Genomic DNA, 26,957 nt, shown 5'->3' on the forward strand with positions numbered 1-26,957 from the left:
GATATTTTTAATGTTGTAATAGATTTTCAAGTGACAGAACTAAATTATAGATTCAATGAGACAACAATGGAACTTCTTGCTCTCTGTTCAGTTTTGGATCCTACTGATTCATTTAAAAATTTAATGTGGGCGACATTTGCAAGCTTGCATCAAAATTTTATCCTGGTGATTTCACTCAACAAGAAATTCATGTTTTGAAAGATGAATTGGAACACTATCAACTTGACATACTTTGTGATCCTGAGTTTCAACAAATTTCTATTCTTTCTTTATATAGAGAAATGTTTGTTACCAAAAAAGCTGAGAGTTATGTTATGATTCAGAGATTGATTCGTCTTGTATTGACTCTTCCTGTATCAATTGCAACGACAAAGAGAGCCTTTTCAACCATGAAATTTCTCAAAACGACACGTTGCAACAAAATGGATGATGATTTACTTTCTGATTACATGATTATCTATATAGAACGACAATTGTCTAAGCAAATAGAAATGGAATAAGCAATAGACGAGTTTTTTACTCTAAAATCTCGTCAAGCACAACTTAAGTAGATATTGAAGTATTTTGTATGAAATTTGAACTATATAAAAAGATATTGATATATAAATGTTATATATTTGTTAAATGTTCATTATACATGTATATATTGTTATTTTCATAATTTAGCTTAGAGTAGTTAAAGATCTTGGGTACGCCATTGCCCAGGGCGGCTATACCACTTATAAACTTTTTGATATACAATATTAATCTAATTTAAACTATTCTTTAGACACATGAAAATTATGTGGAGCATAATTGCATTGTTAGAATAGAACAAGAAGTTGGAAGGGAGCCTTTTATGCCTTTGCAATGACCTTACCTGGGGGCTCTAAGACTTTTAATGCTAGAAGTAAATTACGAGGAGATTCGGCTAACACAATGTCTTCTCGGGATGGTACGATAATTAAGATATAGGATGTTATCATATTAGATTATGGGGTCAAAATTTGATATGTCCCGAACATGTCTTTTCCATGCCTTTGGACACTGCACCAATAGTTAGTAGTCATCCGTGTTGGACAAGGGTTGAATTGACTAGAGCACTTGGGCCAAACGAATCACCTTTTTTACCACATTCACATGAGCAATGACCCTAATATATTTCACTAAAAATTGACTTTATAATCTATTTCAACAATTTACCTATAGCATAGGAAGCCTTTTACGTGATGTTTATTCATCAGAAGGGGTTGTGAGTAAAATGGAGAGAGAGAATAAAAACATCTTCAGTACAAGATTTTTAAAAAGATTCATGAAATAAAAAATGTTTAAAAAGAATTATAACCATTATAGGTACACGATTTAAAGTTTATAACTCATAATAGTAGTGAAATGAATAGAGTAAAACTTCAAGCTACTTTTTTTTTTTTATCTTAAAACTAATGTAATATATATGGAGCTATCCAATTACATATTATAAATTGGATGACATAAAAACCATTTAGAGCTCTGAGAGATTTTCAATAGCTTTTAAAATGTTACGTGGCATGATATATAATATATTAAGATCCTAAATTTTTTTTTATAAAATTTTAATAATGAAAAATGATCTAATAATTATTTGGATGGTGTAGTTGAAGTCGGAACTAGTAGATAGAATCCATATCCATGACATAAATAAACATTTATTAGAGCATCTATCGTCATTGAGTTATTAATGCCCTTGAAGAATTTTTTCATTTTCATATCCGTATCAAGTCAAAAGTAAAAAATTTTATACATTTCTCTATTATCAAAAATTTCTCAATAACTTTTTTTTAAAATGAGTTTCATATTTTTAAACTCCCACCCCATATATCTCTCTGATAATTAAAAAAATATCTTCAATATTATATTTAAATTAAAAAATTTATTTTAATAAAAAAAAAAAAAAAAAAAAATTGAAAGAGCAATGGGAAGGAGCTCCCTCCCACTCCCTCCGTATCGTCACATCTGTAGATGCCCTTAATTTATGAAGCAAAGCCATAGACATGCCATCCACCATCATAATCATTCATCCTCATCGTCTCCAATTTGCGATGGCCTTCTCCGCCTCTCTCTTTTATCCCTCTCCCAATCTCTCCTCTACCAAAATGCCCCCGTATCCCCTCCTTTTCCGCAGACCCCGTTCCGTCTCTCTCCCTGTCCGCTGCTCCTCCGCCGCTGCTTCCTCCTCCTTCGATCTACGCACCTACTGGACCACCCTGATCTCCCAGATCGAAGAGGCGCTCGACGCCGCCGTTCCCGTCCGATACCCGGAGAGCATCCACAAGGCGATTCGCCACGTCGTTCTCTCCCCCGGAGCCAAGCGCGCGCCGCCCATCATGTGCATCGCGTCCTGCGAGCTCGTCGGCGGCCTCCGCTCTGCTGCTTTTCCTGCAGCCTGCGCACTCGAGATGGTCCACGCCGCCTCCCTCGTCCATGATGACCTACCCTGCATGGACTCCTCCCCGCTCCGACGCGGCCAGCCCTCCGCCCACGCTCTGTTCGGGGTCGACATGGCTATCCTCGCCGGCGATGCACTGTTTCCCCTCGCCTACCAGCATATCGTTACCCATACCCCCTCGCCCGACCCCGTCCCACTGTCCGTCATCCCTCTCGTTCTCACGGAGATCGCGCGCGCCGTCGGGTCCACCGGAATGGCTGCTGGCCAATTTCTCGACTTGTCAGGCGCCGCCGCTGGAAGTGAGAAGGAGATTCTCCAGGTGCTGGAGAAGAAATTCGGAGAGATGGCCGAGTGCTCGGCGGTATGCGGGGGGCTGCTGGGCGGCGCTAGCGACCAGGAGCTCGAAGCACTCCGGCGTTATGGTCGAGCGGTTGGGGTTCTCTACCAGCTGGTGGACGACGTGCTGATGGAGTCCAACGGCGGCACAGGGAAGATGAGGAGCAACGCGAGCATCGTCAAGGCGGTTGGAATGGACCGCTCATTAGAGTTGGTGGAAGAAGTTAGGGCGAATGCCAAGAAGGAGCTGGATAAGTTCAAGGACAAATATGGAGAGAAGGTGCTACCTTTATATAGTTTTGTGGATTACGCCATCGAGAGGGGCTTCGTGGTTGAAGGTAGAGGCCTCGAAGCCTCTTCAGCTGCAGGTGGTAGTGACGGAAGCAGTGAAACATTTTCAAAGGGAGACTGAACTCTGCCCATTTGTAGCAGCATGAAGCTCCATTCTTCTGTAAGTCCTTTATACCTTCACTTTATTTTCATTGTGCTTGAAACTCTTCACGGTAGCCTATATTGCTTGAAACCATCGAAACATTGAGACAATTTCCACCACTACACCATTGTAACCTATAGTTCTAGCTGTTTGTTGCATCCATGATGTGTCCACGATCCACAAAGTTAAAAGAATGCTTTGGGTCTTCAGTTGTATTTTTATCCATTTAGGAGTACCACTGCTCCTTTGTTAAGCCACCGTGCCATGCGGTTCTGATGTCTCAATCAATCAGAAAACATTGAGCTTTTTTGGAAAACTACTTGGAAGATAGAGATCATGTAATTTTCATTTTTCCTTAGCATATTTTCGATATTATGGAATCCTAATTTATTTTCTAGTAAAGATCAGTTTTAACTTATACTAGTTGCTTGGGTATTTTCATTATTTTACTTCTGTTATAATTGATCTAAAATGTTATTATAGTGCATCCACTGCATAAGAGTAGGAGCTCCCACTGGTGATGTGGCTTGAGGGAGGAACTCGCGATGCGGAGCCGTTCCGTTGTTATCTTTTTTTTTAAAATTATTTTTTTATATTTGTTATTTAAAAAATAATGTACACATAGTAGGTAGGTTGAGAAGAAATTAATTGAACGAAGATAAACATTAAACAACGACTACTTTGATAGCCGTTGTTCAACGTTTATTTTTTTTTAATTAAAAGAAATTCTATAAATACTCCACAAACTCATATTTTTTTATTCATCTCTTCATTCTCTATTTCTTTTATCTTTTCATTCTCTATTTGTATTGAGATGGATGAAAATTTCAATGCTTCTTTACAAATCTTTTGAATTCTTCAAATGCGGAAGAAAATACATCTTCTCAAAATATCCGCATTCCTCCAAACCATGATGCCCAATATCCTCAATTTTTCTCACACGCAATACCATCCAAAATCTCAAAATATTTCATATGTTCCACAAGGTCTTCCAAATTTCTCAAATTTCCAAAATTCTCAAAATTTTTCGCTCCCCCTTCAGAGTAACACCGCCCCAGCTCCACTTGGTATGTATTCACACCTAAATTGGTCAACCATGAGCAACCAATTTGGAATGCCTTCTATGCCTTTCGTATTTTCACCTCTTTAACCACCAATCATGTTTTCGAATGAAGTAAGGACTACTATCGACCCATCTATCAGCGACAAAGAACCTCTAACGCCATCGTCTGTTCCAACATCTCAGTGGCCACCACACTCATCACAAGAAGAGCGTGAAGTTGAACCGGAGAAAGATGATTCGAAACGAAGATTTTGGTCTCTTGATGAAGACATGGTCCTTGCGAAGTCATGGGCAACTATTAGCATTGACGCAGTCATTGCCAATGACCAGAAGCATCAAGCTTTTTGGAAACGTATTGCTGATTACTACAACAAGCATCGACTCATTGGAGCTATGAAGAGAAGCTATCAGATGTTAAAAACACATTACTATAAGTTTGCACCGATGGTAAATGAATTTTTTGCAACCTATAATAATTTGTATACTCATCATCAAAGCGGATGGAGTGATGAGAATGTGTTGGAGAATGCATTGAATATGTGGAAAACCAATAATAAAAATAGGGATTTCAAGTATATGCATGTATGGAGGGTTCTCAAAGAATATGAGAAATATGTTCCTCAATCAATTGCTCATTCCTCTAACAAGAAGGTAAGGACATCGGAATCAGGGGGGAACACTTCAACATCAAACCCAAATCCAGATACAAGTGTTGATAATGATGACTTTGAAGCTTGCATTCGTCCGATAGGGCAAAAGGCAACGAAGAGGAAAGACAAATCCAAAGTCAGAGAGTTCGACACAATGGAACAAATCCTCAATAAAGAATGACAAGATATTAAAGAATATCAAATGGAAAAAATGACTTTGGGAAAAGTTGAGATCTTTCATAAGGATTATGAAATTCTTATGAATGATACTAGTGAGATGGCACTAGGACAACTTCGGATACATGAGAAAATGATTGAAAAAATTAAACAGAGACATGGTCTGGAGTAGATGTGTTTAAGTTTATTTTTTTTATATATTATTATAATTTATGTCTTTTTATTTGATGAATGGTAATATTTATGTATTTTTTTAATTATTAATATTATTTTGGGTGTTAGCCATTTATAGATTTATATTTTATAAAAATTTAATTATATATATGGTAAAATATCTGGAAATAATCTCATGCAAAAAGCAGGGTAAGGCTGCGTACAATTGATCCTTCCCCGAGATCCCGCATAGCGGGAGCTTCGTGCACCGGGTTGCCCTTTTTTATATGGTAAAATATGAAGGAGAGATGAATTGTATAATGAAAAAATGTGGGACTCCCATGAAGAAGTTGTTGAGAGATTTTTTTTGATAGTAGAGAGAAATGGAGAGGTTTTTACTTTTGACGTGGTGTTGACGTGACATTGAAGGAGCTCCTTGAGGGTATCCACGACTGTGGATGCTCTAATGATCTTTGGTTAATCTGTTCTTCATTATTTTGTTTACCATGCTGGAGTTCAAGCATACACCTGGCTGTGCCTATTTAATGTTCAAGCTACAAACAAGTATTAGTTAGATGCTCGATTGCTGTAACTTTTAACATACATTTTGGCTGTGTTCAATGTTTCATTAATGATAAGGGAATACTTACATGCATCATGAAACAATAGTAATCTTCACAATAATATAATAATCCTCCAAAAGTAGAAGATAGGTGAGGAAACGGCAATCTAGCTCAAAAGATCCCACCATCTTGCCATCATACATAAATGAGGTTGCTTCCGTTAATGGCTCAAATTATGGACCACCTCTCATAATTTACCGATGCTAGCACTTTTAAAATAAACCATTTTGCTTGCATACTTCAGGAAGTAATAGCCCTCAAAACCACCATCATGCCATTATACTGTAATGAGTTTCTTCCATGGTTCAAATCATGGGCTACCTGCTCAGAAACCAGCAACCTTACCATCTTGCAATTCTAGCAGCCTTTCGAAAATAAGTCATTGTTGTTCATGCAAATTATTGCTAAATTTTGGCCGCGGAAGCAGCATTATATTAATATCTGACTTGGGCAATCATTGAACTCATAATAAAAGACACTTCCATAATTTGGATGCAAACAGGGCAAACATACCTGACTCTGAGAAAGCTTATTGTAGTTGGCTATGCCAGCTGTGGTTTGTGTTCATGCACAGCCTTGTGAACAAATATGTTCACAAATTACAAGCTTGTTTATATGAAGTATGGGAAACTATATAAGCTTCTGAAGGGACTAACTTTATATACTCCGGAGTCCGTCTCCTTGTTCAGTTTTTAGTGTCTGAATTTTAAAACATAATTAAGCCCGTGAATAGCCTTATTTGTAACTGCACTAACAAGCTTATTTTATTTATAACGTTTGAGATGTTGAAGGCTTCTGATTATGTTTTTGTTATTTCTTTTAGTAAATTAACAAAGCTGGTAATATCAATTTCATGCTTGATCACTTCATGAGAATTTAAAAGTTCATGTTTGACTGAGTGCTGCTCCAGTGCGAGCTTCTTCAGCTAACCTGGCCAGAACTGAACCTCTACAAGATGAAAGTGTATCATTTTTGGTTCGTTTGAGATAACCAAACCATTGAATATGCTCATAAGCCACAGCCTTTACTGTTTTATTATTCAATAATATGATTATTTCTCAAAGTATTTCAATTCCCAAACTAATAATTTCTGCGTACTGTTTCATTAACTACAATTATGTCAAAAAAAATTCTGCCTTTAGTCTTTGTCATCAATTTTATGTTCTAAATTCAAATACATACTTAACAGTAGTGAAGAACAGATTATATATTTTCTTAGGTCTGAAATAAAAAGTCATATATTGCCATACGTTTTTGCTTGTTACCATCTGTGAGCTTACAGGGTTCACTATTTGACAACTAGTGCGAATCTAAAGTTGAAATGACAACTACACATGATGTTTCAATTCCTCTGATGTTGATTTATTCATGTTGTTTTGAATTGTTGAAATAAAATTGGGTTCTCTATTTCTCATTGGAATCATTTTAAAATTAATCAGATTTTTCTTGGAAAATTACTGAAATTATTTTCTGCATTTTCTGATGTTGTATTTAACTGAAAAAACTTTTTAACTTCAAGTTTCCGTTTAATCTGAAACATAGTGAATTGTATTATTATTTGTTTACTTTACTTTGATAAATCATTGTTTTTTACTTTCTTAAATGATCTAATATGCCATCAGAAACATTTAAATGAACTTAAAAATAAATATACTTCATGATTTGAGGATTTATTTTCACATTATATTTATGCTTTCATAATTGGTAGTTCTAAAAGCTACTCCATGTACCATATCAATGATGTTTGTGGCTATGTGGATATTGTGTTGGATTGTGAATTTGTTGTTGTGTCCTTTGTCTTATTTGTATCCTTGTGAACCATGGGGACAATAAAACAAGAATGTTTAACACCCATACGCCCCCCCCATTATGAACATTGTTGGTGACCTTGACACTCCTCAACTCGAATCCCTACAATAGGATTGAGTAAGGAAAATAAACACACTGATTGATTTTGATTACTCTAGTTTTGTGGGTTCAGCAAGGAAAACAAACACATTGTGCTTGACGTAGATGTTTATCACTCTAGTTTTGTGCTTGCTACTACACTATCATAATAATTGGCTAGTTCTCTACCATAGTTCATGTGGTAATGTGTGATGATTCCGGTTCTTTCTTCACTCTAATTCAAGGGATTGAAAGGGAATGCAGCACAAACTTTGCCAAGTTTCATCCTCAAAAGGATCATTATCCTGGGACACATACCATTGCTAATGAAATCACAGTGGCAAGCATGGTTATCAAGGAGGAAAGTGAAATTGCTTTATAATAATTATTTTTTTTATAGATCTTATTTTTAGAAACTATTCTCAATTTATCACTTGTGATTGTCTATAGACAGTGAACTCCACTCATGACGAATTACCCGTTCATGGTCAATCCTAAGCCCGAATAAAGGAGGGTTGTGTTAGATTGTCAGTTTAAACTTAGGAAAATGTTCAATTAATGGATTCATTAAACTATTGTGCTCATACTAGGTTGTTCTCGGAAGGAACGCAATGCAACGTCTAATTGTAGCGTTTCAGTAAGGATTGCTACATCTCCAGAACTCAAGTATAGTGTTAAATATGCAAGAGTTTGGATTACAGGATCCGACTGTAACATATCAATAAGGACCACTACATCTCCATAAGAACTTCGATATAGTGTTAAATAGGCAAGAGTTCTCACACCATAGGTTGGATAAGAAGAAATATTATAGGAAAACTAATAATCTAAGATTTGGAATATGGAGACCCTGGTAAAGTAATGGAGGTAGTAGATACGATGATTAGGAGAAAAAATAGTATTTTATGTATACAAGAGACAATGAGTTGACAAAAAGGAAAAGATGATAGAGAACTTGAGTTTTAAGTTATGATACATAGGAAAGAGTAAAACAAGAAATAAAGTAGGTATTGTTGTAAATAGTTCGTTAAAAGATGAATTTGTTGGAGTAGCTAGAAAGGGGATAAAATTATAGCTCTTAAGATGGTAGTGGCGAAAGAAACTATGAACGTAATTAGCATATATGCACCTCAAGTAGGATTAGATGAAGATATCAAATTAAGATTTTGGGATGACCTAGATGAAGTATTACAAAATATTCTACCAAATAAAATGATTTTAATAGGAGATGATTTGATATGTCGGAGTGAAAATTAGGAATATGAGAAGATGCATGAGAGCTATGAGTTTGAAACAAGAAATGAAGAAGGGAAACTATATTGAATTTTGCAATACCATATCATCTTATACAATCTAATACATTTTTTAAGAAAAGAGAAGAGCACTTGGTCACGTTTAAAAGTGAGAATAATAAATCGCAAATTGACTTTCTTATGATTAAGAAGAGTGATAGAAAGATTTGTATAGATTGCAAGGTCATTCTAGAGAAAGCTCAACTACCCAATATATGTTAATAGTGTTGGATATACGCCTTAATCATAGTATCAGTATAAAGAAAATATATACGACTCATAAAATTAAGTGGTAAAAGTTAAAAATCGGAAGTAAAACATATTTAAGGAGAAGGTAAGAGAAATATATAGGGACTTTAATATGACACAGGATAAGATGATATTAAATTTGAAAATAGTAGCTAAAAGTATACTCGGTGAGTCAAAGGGGCATGCACTACCAAGTAAGGAATCTTGTTGGTAGAATCTTGTTTTTCCAAACGAATGGTCTATAAGGAATTATATATTTGTAAGAATGAAGAAAACTTAAAAAAATATATACAATAGCTAAGAAAGAGGCTAAGAAAACAGTGAATGAAGTAAAAAATAAAATTTTTAAATGGTTATATTGAAAATTGGATACAAAAGAAGGGGAAAGAGACATTTATAGAATACCTAAAGTGAGAGAGAGGAAGATAAGAGATCTTATCAAAATAAGATGTATTAAAGATAAGTACTAGTAAATGTGGAGAAATAAAATAGTATGGAAAGATATTTTTATCAACTTTTTAATGAAGGTTTTAAGTGACTAACTTAACTTAGAGAATTTAAGTAAGCCAGATGAGTATAAAAATTTAAATTTTTATCGTGAAATTCAAACTTCAGAAATAGAACAAACTTTAAATGAGATGCAAAATGAAAAATCTATTGGACCAGATGATATATTCTTATAAAGGCATGGAAGTGCCTAGGAAAAATGACTTACAAAATTATTTAATATGATATTAAAAACGAAAAAAATGCTTAATCAAATGGAGGGTAAGTACTCTTGTTCCCTTATATAAGAGCAAGAGAGATGTACAAAATTATGTAAATTATAGGAGTATTAACTAATGAGTCATACCATGAAATTTTAAGAGAAGAGTAATAAAAAAAATATTGGAAGGAGCCCGAAAATTTATTTGGATTTATGCTTGGAAGGTTGACAATAGAAATTATACATCTTCTCAGGCAACTAATTGAAAAGTATTGGAAGCAAAAGAAAAAGATATACACATGATATTCATTGACTTAAAAAACCTTAGGATAAAGTTCAAGAGAAATTATATGAGAATTCTATAAAAGATAAGTATTAGCGTAGTATATATTGAACTAATTAAGGATATATATGAGGATATAACAACCAAAGTGAAGATTTCAGGCAGATTAATAGAAACATTTCCAATAAAGATAGGGTTACATGATTAGTTCTAAGTCCCTAACCTTTTACACTAATCATGGACGAACTTACCAGACATATTTAAGACACAGTATTGTGTATGTTGTTTGTAGATGGTATTATTTTGGTAGATAAGACACATGAAAGAGTAAATACTAAACTAGAATCTTGGCGAGAAACACTAGAAGTGAAAAGTTTTAGGCTTAGTAGAGTAAAACCAGAATATATAAAATTTAAATTTAGCAATATTAGATGTAATAAGACAATTGTTAAGATAGGAGATGACAAGTTATCTAGAACTAAGAGCTTTAAGTATTTAGGATCGTTTTTGTAAAACGATGCAGAGATTGAGAGATATGTCTTACATAGAATATAAACACGATAGTTGAAATGGAGGAGAGCGTCGGATGTTTTATATGATCGTAAAGTATCTCTAAAACTTAAAGAGAAGTTTTGCAAAACAACGGTTAGACTTGCTATATTATATGACGCTGAATGTTGAATTATGACCTGAGCACATAATGTTATACTTGAGATGGGTTAGTTTTGATGTGGTTGGTTAAACCAGTAATATAATGTTTAAGATAAATAAAAATTGGTTTGATGTGTTATAATTGATCTATTTAGTATGTAGCTTGGCCACATTGATAGGTGAAATGCTATTTGGAGGTATAGTAAAAGGAAGTCCTAGAGCTGAGCTCCTAGTAGGTGAAGTCCTCATTGGAGGTTTAGCAAGGGAAGTGCTGAAGTGGAGGTCTAACAAGTCAAGTCCCAAAGGTGAGCTCTTGGCAGTTGAAGTCTCAACTAGAGGATTGAAATCCGAACTGGAGGTGTGACGAGTGGAGTCTTGAAGGCGGGTTCCTTGGAGGTAAAGTCTCGACTAGAGGCTTGACAAGTAAAATTCCAAAGGTAAAGTTCTTGGTAAATGAAGGACTGAAATCCAGACCAGAGGTCTAGCAAGTGGTGTCTTGAAGGTGGGCTCCTTGCAAATGAAATCCCAACTGGAGCTCTGGCAAAGTTGATGATGATCATTCCAGAGGGATACTAGCTTGATGAACCTGGATCGAACAAAACTCGAAGGTTGGAGGCTTACCGAAGTGAACTGGAAGGATAAAACACTATCGGTTGAAGGATATATGAGATGGGAGAGAGATTTTTGGTAGGGGTTTTCTACTAACATGCAGTCTAGGTCGAAGTCGATGTGGTTGACTTTGTGATCAAGTGATGGCTCATTGATTGAGAATAGAAGTGGTGTCTCTTTTGGTTTGAGTCAATTGGATGATAGAATCAGTTGACTGAAAGAGCCTCATATGTTTTAATTCAACGAGAATAGTTGTGCTAACTTTTTCTCTATAGATAAAACATGTTGGTGGATCACTCTCGAAATGTTGGTAACTTTCTCCTTAGTCAACTATTAGAAGTAGAGAAACTTCTTACGGTACAAAATTACAAAATGTGATTACAAGAGAATTCTTAAGGTGTATAATATGTTTTTTCCAATTCTATTTTGCTAACTTTGAAGCCTCCCCCAAACCCTGCTTTTATAGCTTTCAAAATCTCGTGATATAATCTAATATGGTGTCAATGGGTTAGTTGTTGCCTCCTCAGCCTTAGTTAATTGCCCCACGAGTCGAATGCTCCACCATTTAACTAGATTCCACTTCACTTGACTGGTGCAGCCCTTTACAGGTGCAACCCTGAAACCTTGAATTTTAGGGTTTTTGATTTTCCCCTTCTCACCAATCCACTAATGTCCAATATTACTCGACTATCATCTCATTACAATCAATTCTAAAGTTGAGTCCGCTTACGATGAATTCTAGCGTCGCCCCATGCGTACAGATCATGTAACTCTCATAGCTCACCTTGGTGTCTTACTATTGCAGTTTAACTTCACCTCTTGGTCATCTTTTGTTAGGTTAAGTTACTTTATCCCTTAGATGTGCACAAACTCTCAGCTTCTTCACCAGCCATCGTTCATGTCATCGTCTTTGTAGTTGGCCTAAATCGATTGTTGTCCTAGTTGTTCTTTGATGCTTCTTAACTTGCGGTCCCTTTGTTGCCTTGTGCAACCTTCTTTGATCTTCATACGTTGAGCCATCGAGTGTGTCACCTTAGCCATGTTAAGTCATGAGCTTTCCAAGTTTTAGGTGTGTTTTTGTAAATCCTTATACACTCAAACATACATTAAATCATAAGATAAAGGTCTAATTTAAGTCCTTTGCTTAAATATCAAAATATTAGGTCACATTGAACTATTTGGGGTATGATTGCTTCAAAAGTTGAGATTATAGACAAGGGACCTTAGGGATCCGAAATCACCCAAAGCTAAGATCTCTTCTTAAACTGCTCAAATCCTTTCTTCAAGGTCTTTTCTTGTAAGAAGAAGAAGAAGCATAAGATGTTTCTCTACATCTAGATTCTTGTTGAGGAGAAAAGATAGTGGAAGTTTAAGGGGTGATCTATCCATGGATCCGTCAAACCGTTAATTAATTGTGTTGATTTGTAATTGTTTATTCTTCCTTTGAATTTTCTTGTTTACATTTTCCACTGCACTAACTCCTTGTAGAGACAAAATCAATTCAAAGCGAGAGCTTATTCTCCCTTGAGTATCTCTCAGTCCCAACATAAATTAGAGCTTGTGGAAGCTTGAGAATGACGAGAGAGTTTGTATTTTTATCTTTTGTGCCAAAACACTTAGCTCTTTTGTGCTCTCATTTGGAATCTTCTTGAGTTTAATTTCCATCATTGTAAGAAGATACTGTAAGAGGTTTATCCACCTCTGATTGTTTGCTAAGATGGAGAAATTTAATGGTGCATTGGATGAGTGATCGACTTGTAGAATCATAGGTTGAGTAGGAGTCTGATACTGTCGAACCACATTAAACACTCCTGTTGGTTTGTCTTGACTTGCTTATTCATTCTTGTTTTATATTTTGCATATAGTAGCTACGCAAACTAATATTGTAGAAATAAGATCGAGGTCAAATGATGGTTATTCACCCCCTCTAGCCTCTCTGATGACCGATAAGTCATATTAAAACCCAACCACTTCTATAGAGCTAATCACCATGCGTACAAAATTTCCGAGGAGATGGTAGCTCAAGAGGGATATAGTACAGTGTGGCTTTGTTCTTTAACGACATCAACTTTTACGTTTTGGAAAGGTAGAATGAAATATTACTTAAATAATGACAAGTTTTTGATATTTAGTTTACTCTGAAGGAAGGCGTTAAGATGAAGACATCCTCGAGTCTAGTAAGTGGACAATAGATATGAAGAAGAAGCAAGCCAATACAAAAGCGATGCTAACATTGCAATGAGGGTTGGCACAGGACCAACTCACTAGAGTGGGATCTTTCAAGAGCACCAAGGAACTTTGGGAGAAGGTAATTGAGCTTCATGAAAGTACTTGTGACTCTAAAATAGTTTAAAAAAAAGATTTATTTTTAAGTCAAATGCAGAAGGGCACCATGAAAGACAGGGAAACTATAAGTAAACTTCATGAGAGGTTCAAGGAGATCCTTGACTAACTCCATTATAAGTGGTGAAAGTTTGGAGAACCGTGATTTCATAAGGTATTCTTTAAAATTTTTCCATGGTACAATCTTGTGGTTATCTATGGTGGATGCAAGGTATCTAGGATCTTTCAATGGTAAGGTTGAACTAGAGAAAGGTTTTAGAGATATGGTGGATGCCTATAAGCTATTAAGGGATCTTTCAACTGTAAGGTTGGATGAGCTACTCTGTGAATTTGAGTTTTATGAGCAAGCTAATCCTGTTCCAAAGAGAAGGGTTTGACTTTGATTGCATATGAAAAGAAGCTTAAAAAGAAGAATGAGCTCTTGTTTGAATCAGACATGAAATTGAGAGTGAGGTTGATGTCTCCGCAAGTGAAATGACCCATTTTGTGAAAGGAATGATAAGAAAGAGTAAGAAATTTGACAAAAGGGCGTAAAGAAGACATTCATTTATCTTTAGAAGAAAGCTATATTGAAATCCAAGTCTAGCATAACAGGATTTGAGTGTAATAGGAAAGATCACTACAAATCGAAGTGCTTGGAACCACTTAAGCAACAAGAAAAGTCTAAGAAGTAGAAGGCTTTCATAGCCACTTGGGATGACTCTTGTTCATTGGAATCCTTCAAGGGGCCCTAACATATGACATTCAAGGTCAATGATGATGGAGTAGAAGAATCAAGTGATGACGATGAAATATTATCATGTAAATAGGAATCATCATGAAACAACAATGAGGTAACCTTATAGAGATTATGATCAAGGCTCTTCCCAAGTTGAAAAACTTGAGGAAGAGAGAATGCATTCTTAACAAGTGGATGAGGTGAAGAAGAGCTTGGAATGGTACATGTTGGGCTCCAAGTATCTAGACATAATATTGAAAACCAACATACCATATGAAACAAGGCGGGTATTGGCTATGAGTCAAAGCAAAAGGATGTAGCAAAACAATTCTCATATTGTTAGGAATTTCTTCTTTATGCCCAATACTGCCACCAAGGGGTCTTTAGAACTAGAATTGTGAAGGCTTTGTTACCTAAATAACTTTTTGTTAACTCCTTCAAACCCAATGTATGGGTACCAAAAAAATTTAGTTTTCCATTTTTTAATAGGTTCAAGCCAAGAAAGAACACTTTGATAAATGGTTGGTGGATAGTGGGTGTTTAAGTCACCTTCGAGCATAAGGATAAGGAAAATGTTTCCTTGAGCGTAAGGACAAGGTAACATTGTGATTTCAATTTCATTATTAAGAAAGTGATGTTGGTGAAGGGCATGAAATTAATTTACTAAGTATTAGTCAATTGGGTGATGGTGGATACAATGCCTAGTTTCATTCAACCAAGTGTTTGGTAAAATACAATGAGCTAGATATACCATATTAGTAGGAGATAGGAATGATAATTTTTATTGTATCAATCTTCCCTCTTATTTGTGCCTAGTGTCTCGTGACTAAGAAAGAGAAAGCTTAGTCGTGGCATAAAAGATTGACACACACTAACATGGAACAGATAGTAAAGGTGACCAAAAGAGATTTGGTGAAAGGCTTACTGAGGATTCGGTATCACAAGGGCAAATTATGTTGCTCATGCTAAAAGGGTAAGCAAGCCAAGGCTAGTCATAAAAGTATAAATTTAGTTAATACTTAATACTACCCTGCCTCTTGAACTTTTACATTTGGACTAATTTGATAGTCATGAAATAATCTCCTTGAATGGTAGTAGATATTGTTTTGTGCTAGTAGATGATGATACTAGATTTACATGGGTCCACTTCATGAAACATATTGAAGATACTTTAGAAATTCTAGTTAGTTTTTGTAAAAGGGTAGAGAATAAGATCTCAAGATTAACTAAATCTGAAGTGATCATTGTCTAGAATCTGAAGTGATCAGATTCTCTACAAGAGAAAATCTGAAGTGATCATTTTAAAATATTTTGCTAGGAATAAGGTTATGTAAGTTTTCTTCTCCTAGAATACCTCAACAAAAATAGGATAGTGAAAGGAAAATCGAACCGTACAAGTGGAGGCTAGGTATATGTTAAATGAATATTCACCATCTAGTTACCATTGTGTCGAGATGATTAATGTTGCTTGCTATATCCAAAATAGGATTGACCTACATAGGTTTTCAGAAATGACTCCTTAGGAACTTTGTTTAGAAAAGTTCCTAAAATTAAACATCTTAGGGTGTTTGGTTGTAATATCTATATCCTAAATACTAACAGTAAGGATTAGTTAGAATTTTTTTTGACCAAGGCAGATGAATGTATGCTACTGTACGATCAGGAGCTGGAAGCATTGTGGCACATTAGAGTTGGTGGAAGAAATTAGCCTGCAAAGGCCAAGGAGCTGGAGAAGTTCAAAGATAAGTATGGAAAGAAGGTACTGCCTTTAGATAGTTCTTTGGATTATGCCGTCGAGAGGCACTTTGTGATTGAAGGTAGAAGAGGTCTTGCGGCCTTTGCTGCTGCAGATGGCAGTGATGGAAGCAGCGAAACATTTTCAAAGGGAGACTGAATTCTAGCCAGTTGTAGCAGCACGAAATTTCATTCTTCTGTAAGTCCTTTCTACTTTTCTTTGTAATAAGAAATATATTAAAGGCACATTAATTTCATCCTGCTCGAAACTCTTCATGATAACCTATTGCTTGAACATTGAAACAATTCCCACTATTCCACCATTGTAACCTGTTGTTCTAGCTCTTTGTTGCATCCATGATGGGTCCACTATCCTCAAAGTTAAAAGAGATGCTTTGGGTCTTCAATTGTATTTGTGTCCATTTAGGATCCGCTCCTTTGTTAATCCACCATGCCATGCAGTTCTGATGTCTTAATCAGTCAGAAAACCTTGAGCTTTCCTGGAAAACTACTTGGAAGATAGAGGTAATGTAATTTTCATTTTGCCTTGGCATATTTTCGATAATATGGAATCCTAGTTGATTTTCTAGTAAAGATCAGTTTTAACGTATACTAGTTGCTTTGGGCATTTTCATTATTTAACTTCCGTCTTAGTTGATCTAAAATAATCTGCTCTACATTATTTTGCTTACCATGCTGTAGTACAAGCATAGGCTTAGCTGTGCCTTGTTGAATGTCTAAGTTATTACCAAGTATTAGGCGCTTGATTGTTGTAACTTTACATTTTGGCCAAGTGTTTATTTCATTAATGGTAAGGGAATACTTGCATGCATCTGGAAACAATAGGCATCTTCCCAATAATATAATAATAATTTCCCAAAATAGAAGATATCACCGTAAACGGTAATGTAGCTTTAAAAATCCTGCCATTACAGAAATGAAGTTGCTTCTGCTCGCGTCACTTTGAAAACAAACCATCATAGTGGCATATTTCAGTAAATAATGTCCATCTTGACAATGGTATAAGAAAGCTCCAAAAGTAGATGATAGATTAAACAAAGGGGCAATCTATCTAAACAAAATTCACCATCGTGCCTTTTTACTGTAATGAGTTTCCTTCCATGGCGAATATCATTGACTACCTGCTCAGAAACGAGCAACCTTACCATCTTGCGAAGCTAGTGGCGTTTTGAAGATAATGTTGGTGCGGTTAGCACTAACGATCGAACTCAGGTTTTGATGAATGATAAATTAGGATAAGTTAGGTTTGTCGTTATTTAACACTCTGATCGAGTGTACAGGCTAAGTCCAGACAGGTCGACGGGCTGATCGGATATTTGGCACGAAGTCCAAGCGGGTCGACGGGCTGACCGGACGCTTGACACGAAGTCTAGCTAGGTCGACGGGCTGACCGGATACTTGGCGAGAAGTCTAGGCGGGTCGACGGGCTGACCGGACGCTTGGCACGAAGTTCAGCTAGGTCGACGGACTGACTGGATAGCTAGCGAGAAGTTCAGACGAGTCGAAGGGCTGACCGGACGTTTGGCAGGTGAGTAAAGGTAAGTCACTGGAAGGGAGTGACTGTGAGGACGCGTTCCCGGGAAGGGAACATTAGGCGTCGATTCGGCTTAGATCCATTTCGGATATTTAAGTCGAGATCGTGACTAGATTCCAGTCTCGGAAAGACGGAATCTAAGTCATACTCTTGATATTGAATTTATAAACTGTTCTAACATTTTGTTTTGCAGGAAACATATTATATATTTGTCTCGGACTAACCTTGTCTTGCAGGAGAAGGAATCTCTGGAGAACGGTGGTCCGGGCGTCCGGGAGGCAATTTCTATCCTGATCGCGTCGTCGTCACGTGGAGCTCGCTGGTTGGACCTACCATGTCTCACCAGGGCGCCCCGAGCCTCATATAAAAGGAGGGTTAGAGGTGGAGTCTAAACACAACAACTGACAAGAAGATCTTCTACTGCTTGCTCTGCTGCTCTGCGCTCCTGCGACGCTAATGAAGTTCCGACAACGCACTTTTTCCTTTTCGATTTATTCCTTTGTCGGTATTGTTTTTATTTTCATTAGCATTCTCTGTACTTAGTTTGTAATAATTTTCGAACTGCTAGTGATTGTCTATCGAAAGCACTCAACGAGTGCCGGCCTTGGAGTAGGAGTCGACACAGGCTCCGAACCAAGTAAAATTGGTCTGTGTTAGCATTGTTTACTTTTTTCGCTGCGCTTAACTCTTTTCGAAAGAATTTTCGTAATCGATATTCACCCCGTCTTTATCGAAACATCATGATCCAACAGATAAGCTATTGTTATTCATGCAAATTATTGACCATTTTGTGTCACGGAAGCAAGGTTATATTAATATTTAAGTGGGGGCAATCATTGAACTCCTAATAGAAGATGCTTTCATAATATGGAAGGTCCTCGGGCTATTGTGTGGTGGTAGAACATCTAGGTTATACCCGTGCAACTAAAGGGGGCGAATTTGTTGAAATTTTCTCCAAATGGGGAACACAATCAAAGGATGCTGGACTTCTTGACCATCCATTGTGAGTACTTCTTGATTTACTCCGATGATCGATGGAAAAATTTTATGGGATCGAGTTGGTCACTTCTGAGATAATCATTGAAGTTAATTGGATTTATCATTTATTTATTTATGTTTTTTTCATAATATGGATGCAAACAAGGTAAAGCTTACCTCTGAGAACTCGTGCTAAGTTTGAATTATTATTGTAGTTAACAATGCCAGCCGTGGTTCGTGTTCATGCGCAGCTTTATGAACAAGTATGTTCACAAATTACAAGCTTGTTGACATGAAGTATAAGCTCCTGAAGGGACTAATTATATGTACTTCTGAGTCCCTCTCCTTGTTCAGTTTTTAGTTTCTGAATTCTAAAACATAATTAAGCCAGTCAATAGCCTTATCTGTAAGTACACTAACAAGCTTATTTTGTTTATAAGCGTTTGAGATGTTCAAGACTTCTGATTATGTCTTTATTATTTCTTTTAGAAAATTAACAAAGCTGGTGATATCAGCTTCATGCTTGATCACTTCATAAGATTTTAAATGAAGTTCATGTTGAGATTTGTTTTTTTTTATATGAATCTTAAATGTATGGTCTAGATTATATCAGATTGAATGCCCTCAATTAATGTCATAATTAAATTTAATTTGGATTGATCCGACTCGAATCCATGATTCCTTGATTACATATAAAGATTATATTCAAATGATTAGACATGATTTCACAAATAAAAGATAAATTACAATAAAGTCTAAAAATACATATAACTCATAAAATATAATAATTTAAACCAATAAGAGGATTAAAATCATAAATTTAAGAGTCTAAATAATGTATAAAATGATGATTATCATATCCCTCCACTCCCTTCCAAAATTATTCTTGCATGTATCGGGTAAACAAACAAAATTATGAAACAAAATAAAATTTAATTCCATATTAATTCCCTAGTAATATAGAAGATAGTACTGAAAATTACTTGGGACCATAACATTTATAAGCATCAAAATATTGATGAATCCAAACTTTATACTAGTCAACAAGTATGATGATAACAAACTACTTGAGCAGACTAAGCATGCAAAGAGTTTCACACGATAATATCTCAACTATCTCTAAAAAAACATATGTGAAAATGGAATTTCATTTGAGGGTTATTCGTAATATTTTACTATTATAAGCTTGTTCTTTTTTTATTCTATACCATTGTAAATATATAACATGCATAAATTAAAAGGATTTATTAAAAATTGAAATAGAGTTAAAGAGAATTTAAGTAAAGAAAATAAAATGGTAGGAGAAAGGAATTTAATGCAAGAGTGAGAATATTGGAAGAATAAACATGATGAGTTAATGCTAATGATTCGTTGGTCTTATTTTACTATCAATGAAGCATGGTCTACTTCTTTTAAATTTTCAGTTGTTTCTCATACATCTACGGTTTGATTTTTAACTACAGTGTATTTATAGAGATTTTTTCTTCAAGTGAGACTTGCAGCTAAGGGATGTTAAGCTTTTGGGTCGTCCGTCGTAAGTGCTTTTCAATTTACCTTGATGGTCGATGAAAAATTTCTATGGGGTCAGGTCGGTCATCCAGGTTCGACGATACTCAGTCTGGTTAATCATTTTTTTTCTACTTCTCTTGAATATTTGGTAAACAGGTTGCACTGTATCAATTCCCGAGTTCATTTTACTCCACAATTAATTCTCTACTGTTAGAGTATTTCCAATGTAAGGTTTATGAGAGTTTTGTAAAATTAAAAAAGTTGAATAAAATTTTTTAAACCATTGTAAAGGTGAAGTTTGAGGTTTGTAGTTTAAGAGCAGTAATGAAAATTCAAACATGTTCTTTTATCTCGAAATTGATATAATATGCATGAAGCCATGCAACTCATGCTATGAATTAAATCATAAAAATTCTCATTTAGAATTCTAATTATTGAAGATGTTTTAATAAGCTTTCATATAGAGATCGTAAAAAAAAAAAAGTTCATTTAGAGTTCTAATAATTAAACATGCCCTTAACTCCCTTGTTCAACATCTCGAGAATATTTACCATTCACTAGCTCCCAATGATCTTGTAATTCCTTATCTGATTGTAATTAGAATTCTCTCTTTAACAGGTTCCCAATGCAATTCACTAGCTCCCAATGCAAATTTAAATCATCAAAAAGATTAAAATTATGAACTTAGAAGTCTAAATAATGTGATAAAATGATGGTTATTAGTGTTATTATGTTTTCATTTTTTGTAAGAGGTTTCTTCGTCTCTAAAAATATATTTTGAAAAGAGAAGATTAGTGGTTGCCTTTTGTAAACGATCTAAGAAATTGTTGGCCTTGGAATAGCAGTCCACGAGGGCTATGAACTAAGTAAAAGAAAGCTTGTCTTCTTGTGTTTGATTTTATGAGTTTTCCGTTACATTCTAAGTTTTAAAAAAGAAAAGGCATGAGTTTTAAAAAAATGACATGCAAAATCGCTATTCACATCCCTCTTATAGATTCATTAACACTAAAAATTGGTATTAGAATTGGACCGCTTAGAAGGACTAACTATCGACTAAGCAATTAGATCGGGAGTTATGACTGGTTCAAACATCCATCCACCAAAGTTTGAAGGTGAATTTATCATGTAGAAGAAAAAGATGGAGATATTTTTCAAAACTGATTTAGAAATTATGTTATGTATAAAATATAGTTTTGAAATACCAAGGAATAAAGACGGAGATGAACTCAAAGAACACAGATGGACCAAGAAGCAACGAGACAAGTTCATGACCAACAGTAACGCAAAATTTCATTTGCTAAATGTGTAACCAGTGCAGGAACTAAATAGGATCAATAGTTATCATTCCAAATAACTAGGAGAAAAATTCTTAGAGCTTTATGAAAGTGCCTTGGAAGTAAAAGAAGCCAGACGCGACCTCTTAGGAAATAAACTAAGTAATCTCTGATTGGAAGTAAAATTACATGCTAGGCTCAAGGAGATCTTAACAAGTCTCCATAGTCTCGAAGAAATAGTGTAAAATAGAGATACTTTGAGGTATGCTCTAAATTATAAGTATCTCGTGATGGTTTTGATATGATCAACCAAGTCAAGTTAGGTCCTGTTATTATTTTGATACCTTGTGTCTAAGTGTGTAGGAACTTAAGAGAACAGGAAGTTGAGTGAAAGACGCAGCTAGCGAGAAATACGACATGGGAAAGAGTCGGCGAGTTCAGTGCGTCTGAGGGATGAGGCGCTGCGGAAGATTACACTGGCGGGCGAGAAGGAAGCGCGCGACATTTCCGAGGGATAAGAAGTCAGAGCGGAAGACTGCTCGAAGGCCGAAAACTGGGTTCGGGTGAGCTCTATTCTGGATGGCCGAAATCACCCAAGCAAGTGGCACTGGAGCGGAAGGCCCAAACCAATACGAGCCAAATCGGAGCGGAAGACTGGGTCCGGGTGCCCGAACCTAGTTCGGGGTGTTCGGACCTGGTTTAGGCATCGTGACTTGAAATTTCAGCCAAACACAATGTGGTTTGTTTCATTTCGACGGGGATAAAGTTTTATCCCCCTTCAAACGCCTGGAACCCTTCCAAGCGCCCCGAACAGGGTTATAAAATAGTCCTGCCCCCAGTAAGTTAGAACGACACTTGTAAACGATTTCTCTTTAATTTTGTTTTGTAATTAAGTGTTTCAACTGCTATAAGAGGCTTCTCCGCCTGAAGGAGATTGTTTAGTGAGTTTCAACTTTTTTGGATTAGCAATCCCCTGATTGCAAATCAAGTAACCCTTTTATGTCTTTTCTTTTTAATCAGTTTCTTATTTCTTTTATGCAAGTGTATATTCTAATCGAGCTATAAGATCGAGAAAGGGAATTTTATTTGTTTTTATTGTGTAGGCTATTCACTCCCTCTAGCTGGTCATCAAGGGATCAACAAGTGGTATCAGAGCCTAACAATTTCAGGAGGACTAACCATCGAACGAAACATAAGAGATGGCCGGACCGAGCATCTACCCACCTAAGTTTGAGGGAGAATTCATGAGATGGAAGAGAAAGATGGAGGTATTCTTTAAGACATATTTTGATTTATTATTAATAATGAAATTTGGTTTTGTAGTACCAGAGGGCAAGAAAGAATACCAATGGACGAAGGAGGAAGCCGACTTTGTGGCAAACGACAAAGCAGAGTTTCATCTGCTCAGTGTCTTACCACCTCAAGAAGTCAACCGGAGCTTTGGGAGAAATTCCTAGAACTACACGAAGGGACCTTGGAGGCAAAACTTACGAAATAGGATTTGCTCCGAAACCAGATCAACAACCTCTAATTAGAAGAAGGCAAAATCGTTGCACACCTTCACTCTAGAATAAAGGAACTCATCACTAGACTCATGAATCTCAGAGAAAAGATAATCAATTGAGATTTGCTAAGATACGTGCTTAAAACATTCCTTAGGATTACTGAATGAGTATCATTAGTAGATGCTTATTATATCTTTAAGGATCTAGAAGTAAGTACTTTAGAAGAGTTGTTTTCAACTTTTGAAGTTCATGAAACGAGATATGCAGATCTGAAAAAGGAGCTCAAGCACAACATTGTCTTAAAGGAAAAAATGGACGAACCGGATTCTGAAACTTCTCTCGATGATGATGAAATGACGTTCATGGTAAGAAAATTTTAAAAGTTATTTAAAACTAATAAATTTAATTAAGTGCAGGATAAAAGAAGAAGAAGAAAGATAAGATGTTACCATTGCAATGAAGAAGGACATGTGAAAGATAACTACCTTAAATTGAAAAGCAAGGACAAGAACATGGACAAAAGTAAGGACAAAATATCAATCCAGACAAAGCATCAAAATCTAAAGGCGATGTGGGATGAAACATCGTCCGAATCGAAGATTGAAGTCATCGTCGGACTTGCGCTAGTGGCAAGTCACTAAGAAGATGAAGACAAAGCAAGCTCATTCTCAATTAACATCGAGAGCATTGATGAAGGGGGAGCATCGTCAGAGGAAAATAACATTACAGGGGAAGCATCAGAAATCGACAAGGTAAGTCATGTACGATTCTTACTTCCTGACCAATTATTTAAATTTATAAAAATGTTGTCAAAAAGTTTTTGCGAATTAGAGATAGAAAATAAAAGAGTATTAAAATAAAATGAAGAATTAAAATTAACCTTAGCAACATCTTGTCGACTAGAGGATTTTGACAAGATTAAAATGGAAAATGAAAAATTGAAAGAAGAAATTAAAAACAATGCATACTTACAAGTTAGAAAGTATAATGGATTAAATTGACATTTTAAATACCATAAAAATCAAATTAGAAGAATATCACAGAGATATATTTCTAGGAAATTTTTAATTAACCTAAATGGAAGGAATCTATTTTGGGTTCCAAAATCATGTTTAAGTTAAAATTATCATTTTGTGCATATTTTTTTTTAAATTTTTTGAAAGTTAGACCAAGGGCTTTCAGAAAGAAAATTAAATATTTAATTTCTTTAAGAGGATTTGTCTAGAAGTGATTGTTGTTCCAATAACCAAGAAGGTCTAGTGCCTTGCCACAGTCTGAAAGTCAATTACTGAAAATGAATATTTAATTAACTAATTGTTAAAGTATTTAATTGTTATGAAATTATCTAATGCTTTCACTTAAATTGGTCTTGTAATGTTATTTTTTGCAAAATTTATTTTTTTATGGAACTTTATGATTTTCTGTATCTAAGGTTTTTTTTTTTTCAAAACTAATTTTTTTTTTCAAAAATTAAAGTTTTTTTAAGTTTCCAAACATCGTATAGAAATTAAAAAATCTAGATTTTTCAAAAACTTAAAAATTTCTTGATTTTATTCCTTAGATTTTGTATAAACTATTCTATTTTCATGTGATCAAAGGGGGAGAACTAGAGATTAAGTTTAGGGGAGGGTATATTTTTTGATTTTTGCACATGTTTTTCTTATATACAAAATATGTATTTGCTATTTTTATTACCATTTATTTGTTGGTTTATTTTAACTTAACTTGAGTTGATCCACATCAAAAAGGGGGAGATTGTAAGTACCCCGTGATAGTTTTGGTGTGATCAACCAAGTCAAGTTAGATCCTGTTGTTATTTTGATGCCTTGTGTCTAAGTGTGCAGGAACTTAGGAGTATAGGAAGTTGAGTGAAAGACATAACTAGTGAGAATGACGGCACGGGAGAGAGCCGACGAGTTTGATGCATCCGAGGGATGAGGCGCCGCGGAAGAGAATGTTGGCGGATGAGAAGGAGGTACGCGGCGTTTCTGAGAGATGAGAAGTCGGAGCGGAAGAATGTTCGAAGGCTGGAAACTAGGTTTGGGTGAGCCCTATTCTGGATGGCTGAAATCACCTAAGAAAGTGGAATCGGAGCGGAAGGCCTGGACCAATGCGAGCGAAATCGGAGCGGAAAATTAGGATCGAAATTCAACAAAATGTCGACTTTTTGATCCGGGTGCTGGAAACTCCTCCGGACGCCCAAACTTGAAATCTTAGCCAAATGCAACGTGACGCGTTTCGTTGCAATGAGGATAAAGTTTTATCCTCTTCTAGGCGCCTGAAATCCTTCTAGGCGCCCCAACCAAGGCTATAAATACAGTCTTGCCCCCAGTAAGTCAGAACAACATTTGTAAACGATTTCTCTTTAGTTTTGTTCTATAATTAAATGCTTCAACTGCTGTAAGAGACTTCTTCGCCTGAAGAAGATTATTTAGTGAGCTTCAATTTCCTTAGATTAGCAATCCCTTGATTGTAAACCAAGTAATTCTTTTGTGCCTCTTCTTTTTAGTCAATCTCTTATTTCTTTTATGCAAATGTCTATTCTAATCGAGCTATAAGATTGAGAAAAGGGATTTTGCTTGTTTTTATTGTGCAAGCTATTCACTCCTCTTTAGCCGATCGTTGAGGGACAAACATAAATGTGTTCCCACACACTAAGAAATGGATGACCATAGTAGAATTGTACTATATTTCGAAGAACCACGAGGTAAGTAGTTTAGACTTTAGGGGGCGTTTGGTTCTTTCCTACGAATAGGAATCGGAATGAGAATCATTGTATTGTAGAATGAGAATGGTATGAGTATGGATATCACTTTTAAAAGCAATGTTTGGTTAGTTCCATATTTTCTATCGGAATAAATCAAAATTTCTTTTTTTACCCTTAAAGGAAAATAAGAGGAAAAAAAAGATGTGAGAGAAAGATGAATGTGAGAGAAAAATATGATGAAAGAGAATGATGAGAGAGAAAGTGTGATGAGAAAAAATGAAGAGAGAGAAAGTGTGATGAGAGAAAATGAAAAAAGCGAGTGCAATAGGAGAGAGCATGACGAGAGAAGATGAGAGAGAAAATATGATGTGAGAGAAAGTATGATAGGAGAGGATGAAGAGAGTAAATGCAATGAGAAAAAAATGAGGAGAGAGAAAGTATGGTGAGAGAGAGTATGATGAGAGAGAAAGTGTGATGAGAAAAAAAGAGAACAGTGAGTGTGATGAGAGAGATTGAGGAGAGAGAAAGTATGATAAGAGAGAAAGTGTGTTGAGGAGAAAAAAGGAGGGAGTGTGACAAGAGAGATTGAGGAGAGAGAAAGTGTGATGAGAAAAAAAGAGAAAAGAAAGTGTGATGGGAGAGATTGAGGAGAGAGAAAGTGTGATGAGAAAAAAAGAGAAAAGAAAGTGTGATGGGAGAGATTGAGGAGAGAGAAAGTATGATGATAGAGAAAGTATGATGAGAAAAAAAGAAGGAAGAGAGTGCGATGGAGGAGATTGAGGAGAGAGAAAGTATGATGAGAGAGAAAGTATGATGAGAAAAAAAAGGAAAGAGAGTGTGATAGGAGAGATTAAGGAGAGAGAAAGTGTGTGATAAAATGATGAGAGAGAAAATATGATAAGAGAAAACAAGGAGAGAGAAGTGATATGAAAGAAAAAATAAATAAATATATTTTTATATTTGATATTAAGGGAGAAAATTTTAGTTTTAGGTCAAGGATATTTTTGGAATAAGGGAATATTTTGATTGATGAAAATAGGGTAATGACTCATTGATGGGGAGGTACATGGGAATGAATTATTACCTAATTTCAAGGATTTATTTTCTTATTTATATTC

At 35.6% G+C, this 26,957-nt stretch overlaps 2 protein-coding genes across 3 annotated transcripts; both read left to right on the top strand.

Annotated features, from left to right (window-relative positions):
• Positions 1–2,002: 2,002 nt before the first annotated feature.
• Positions 2,003–19,382, top strand: LOC121975102 (heterodimeric geranylgeranyl pyrophosphate synthase small subunit, chloroplastic-like). 2 transcript variants are annotated; one of them, XM_042526512.1, is made up of 2 exons: positions 2,003–3,191; positions 19,060–19,382. In XM_042526512.1, exon 1 carries the CDS (start codon positions 2,010–2,012, stop codon positions 3,150–3,152), a length of 1,143 nt encoding a protein of 380 aa, XP_042382446.1. In that variant the 5' UTR covers positions 2,003–2,009; the 3' UTR covers positions 3,153–3,191; positions 19,060–19,382. The 2 variants fall into 2 exon arrangements, with proteins under 2 accessions (XP_042382446.1, XP_042382445.1); XM_042526511.1 differs by lacking the exon at positions 19,060–19,382 and adding an exon at positions 16,241–17,630.
• LOC121978291 (glutathione S-transferase T3-like) lies at positions 4,333–5,067 on the top strand. Its single transcript, XM_042530655.1, has one exon. It carries the CDS (start codon positions 4,333–4,335, stop codon positions 5,065–5,067), a length of 735 nt encoding a protein of 244 aa, XP_042386589.1.
• Positions 19,383–26,957: the final 7,575 nt, after the last annotated feature.

This window comes from Zingiber officinale, chromosome 4B (genome assembly GCF_018446385.1).
Source record: "Zingiber officinale cultivar Zhangliang chromosome 4B, Zo_v1.1, whole genome shotgun sequence".
Classification (NCBI taxonomy): Eukaryota; Viridiplantae; Streptophyta; class Magnoliopsida; order Zingiberales; family Zingiberaceae; genus Zingiber; species Zingiber officinale.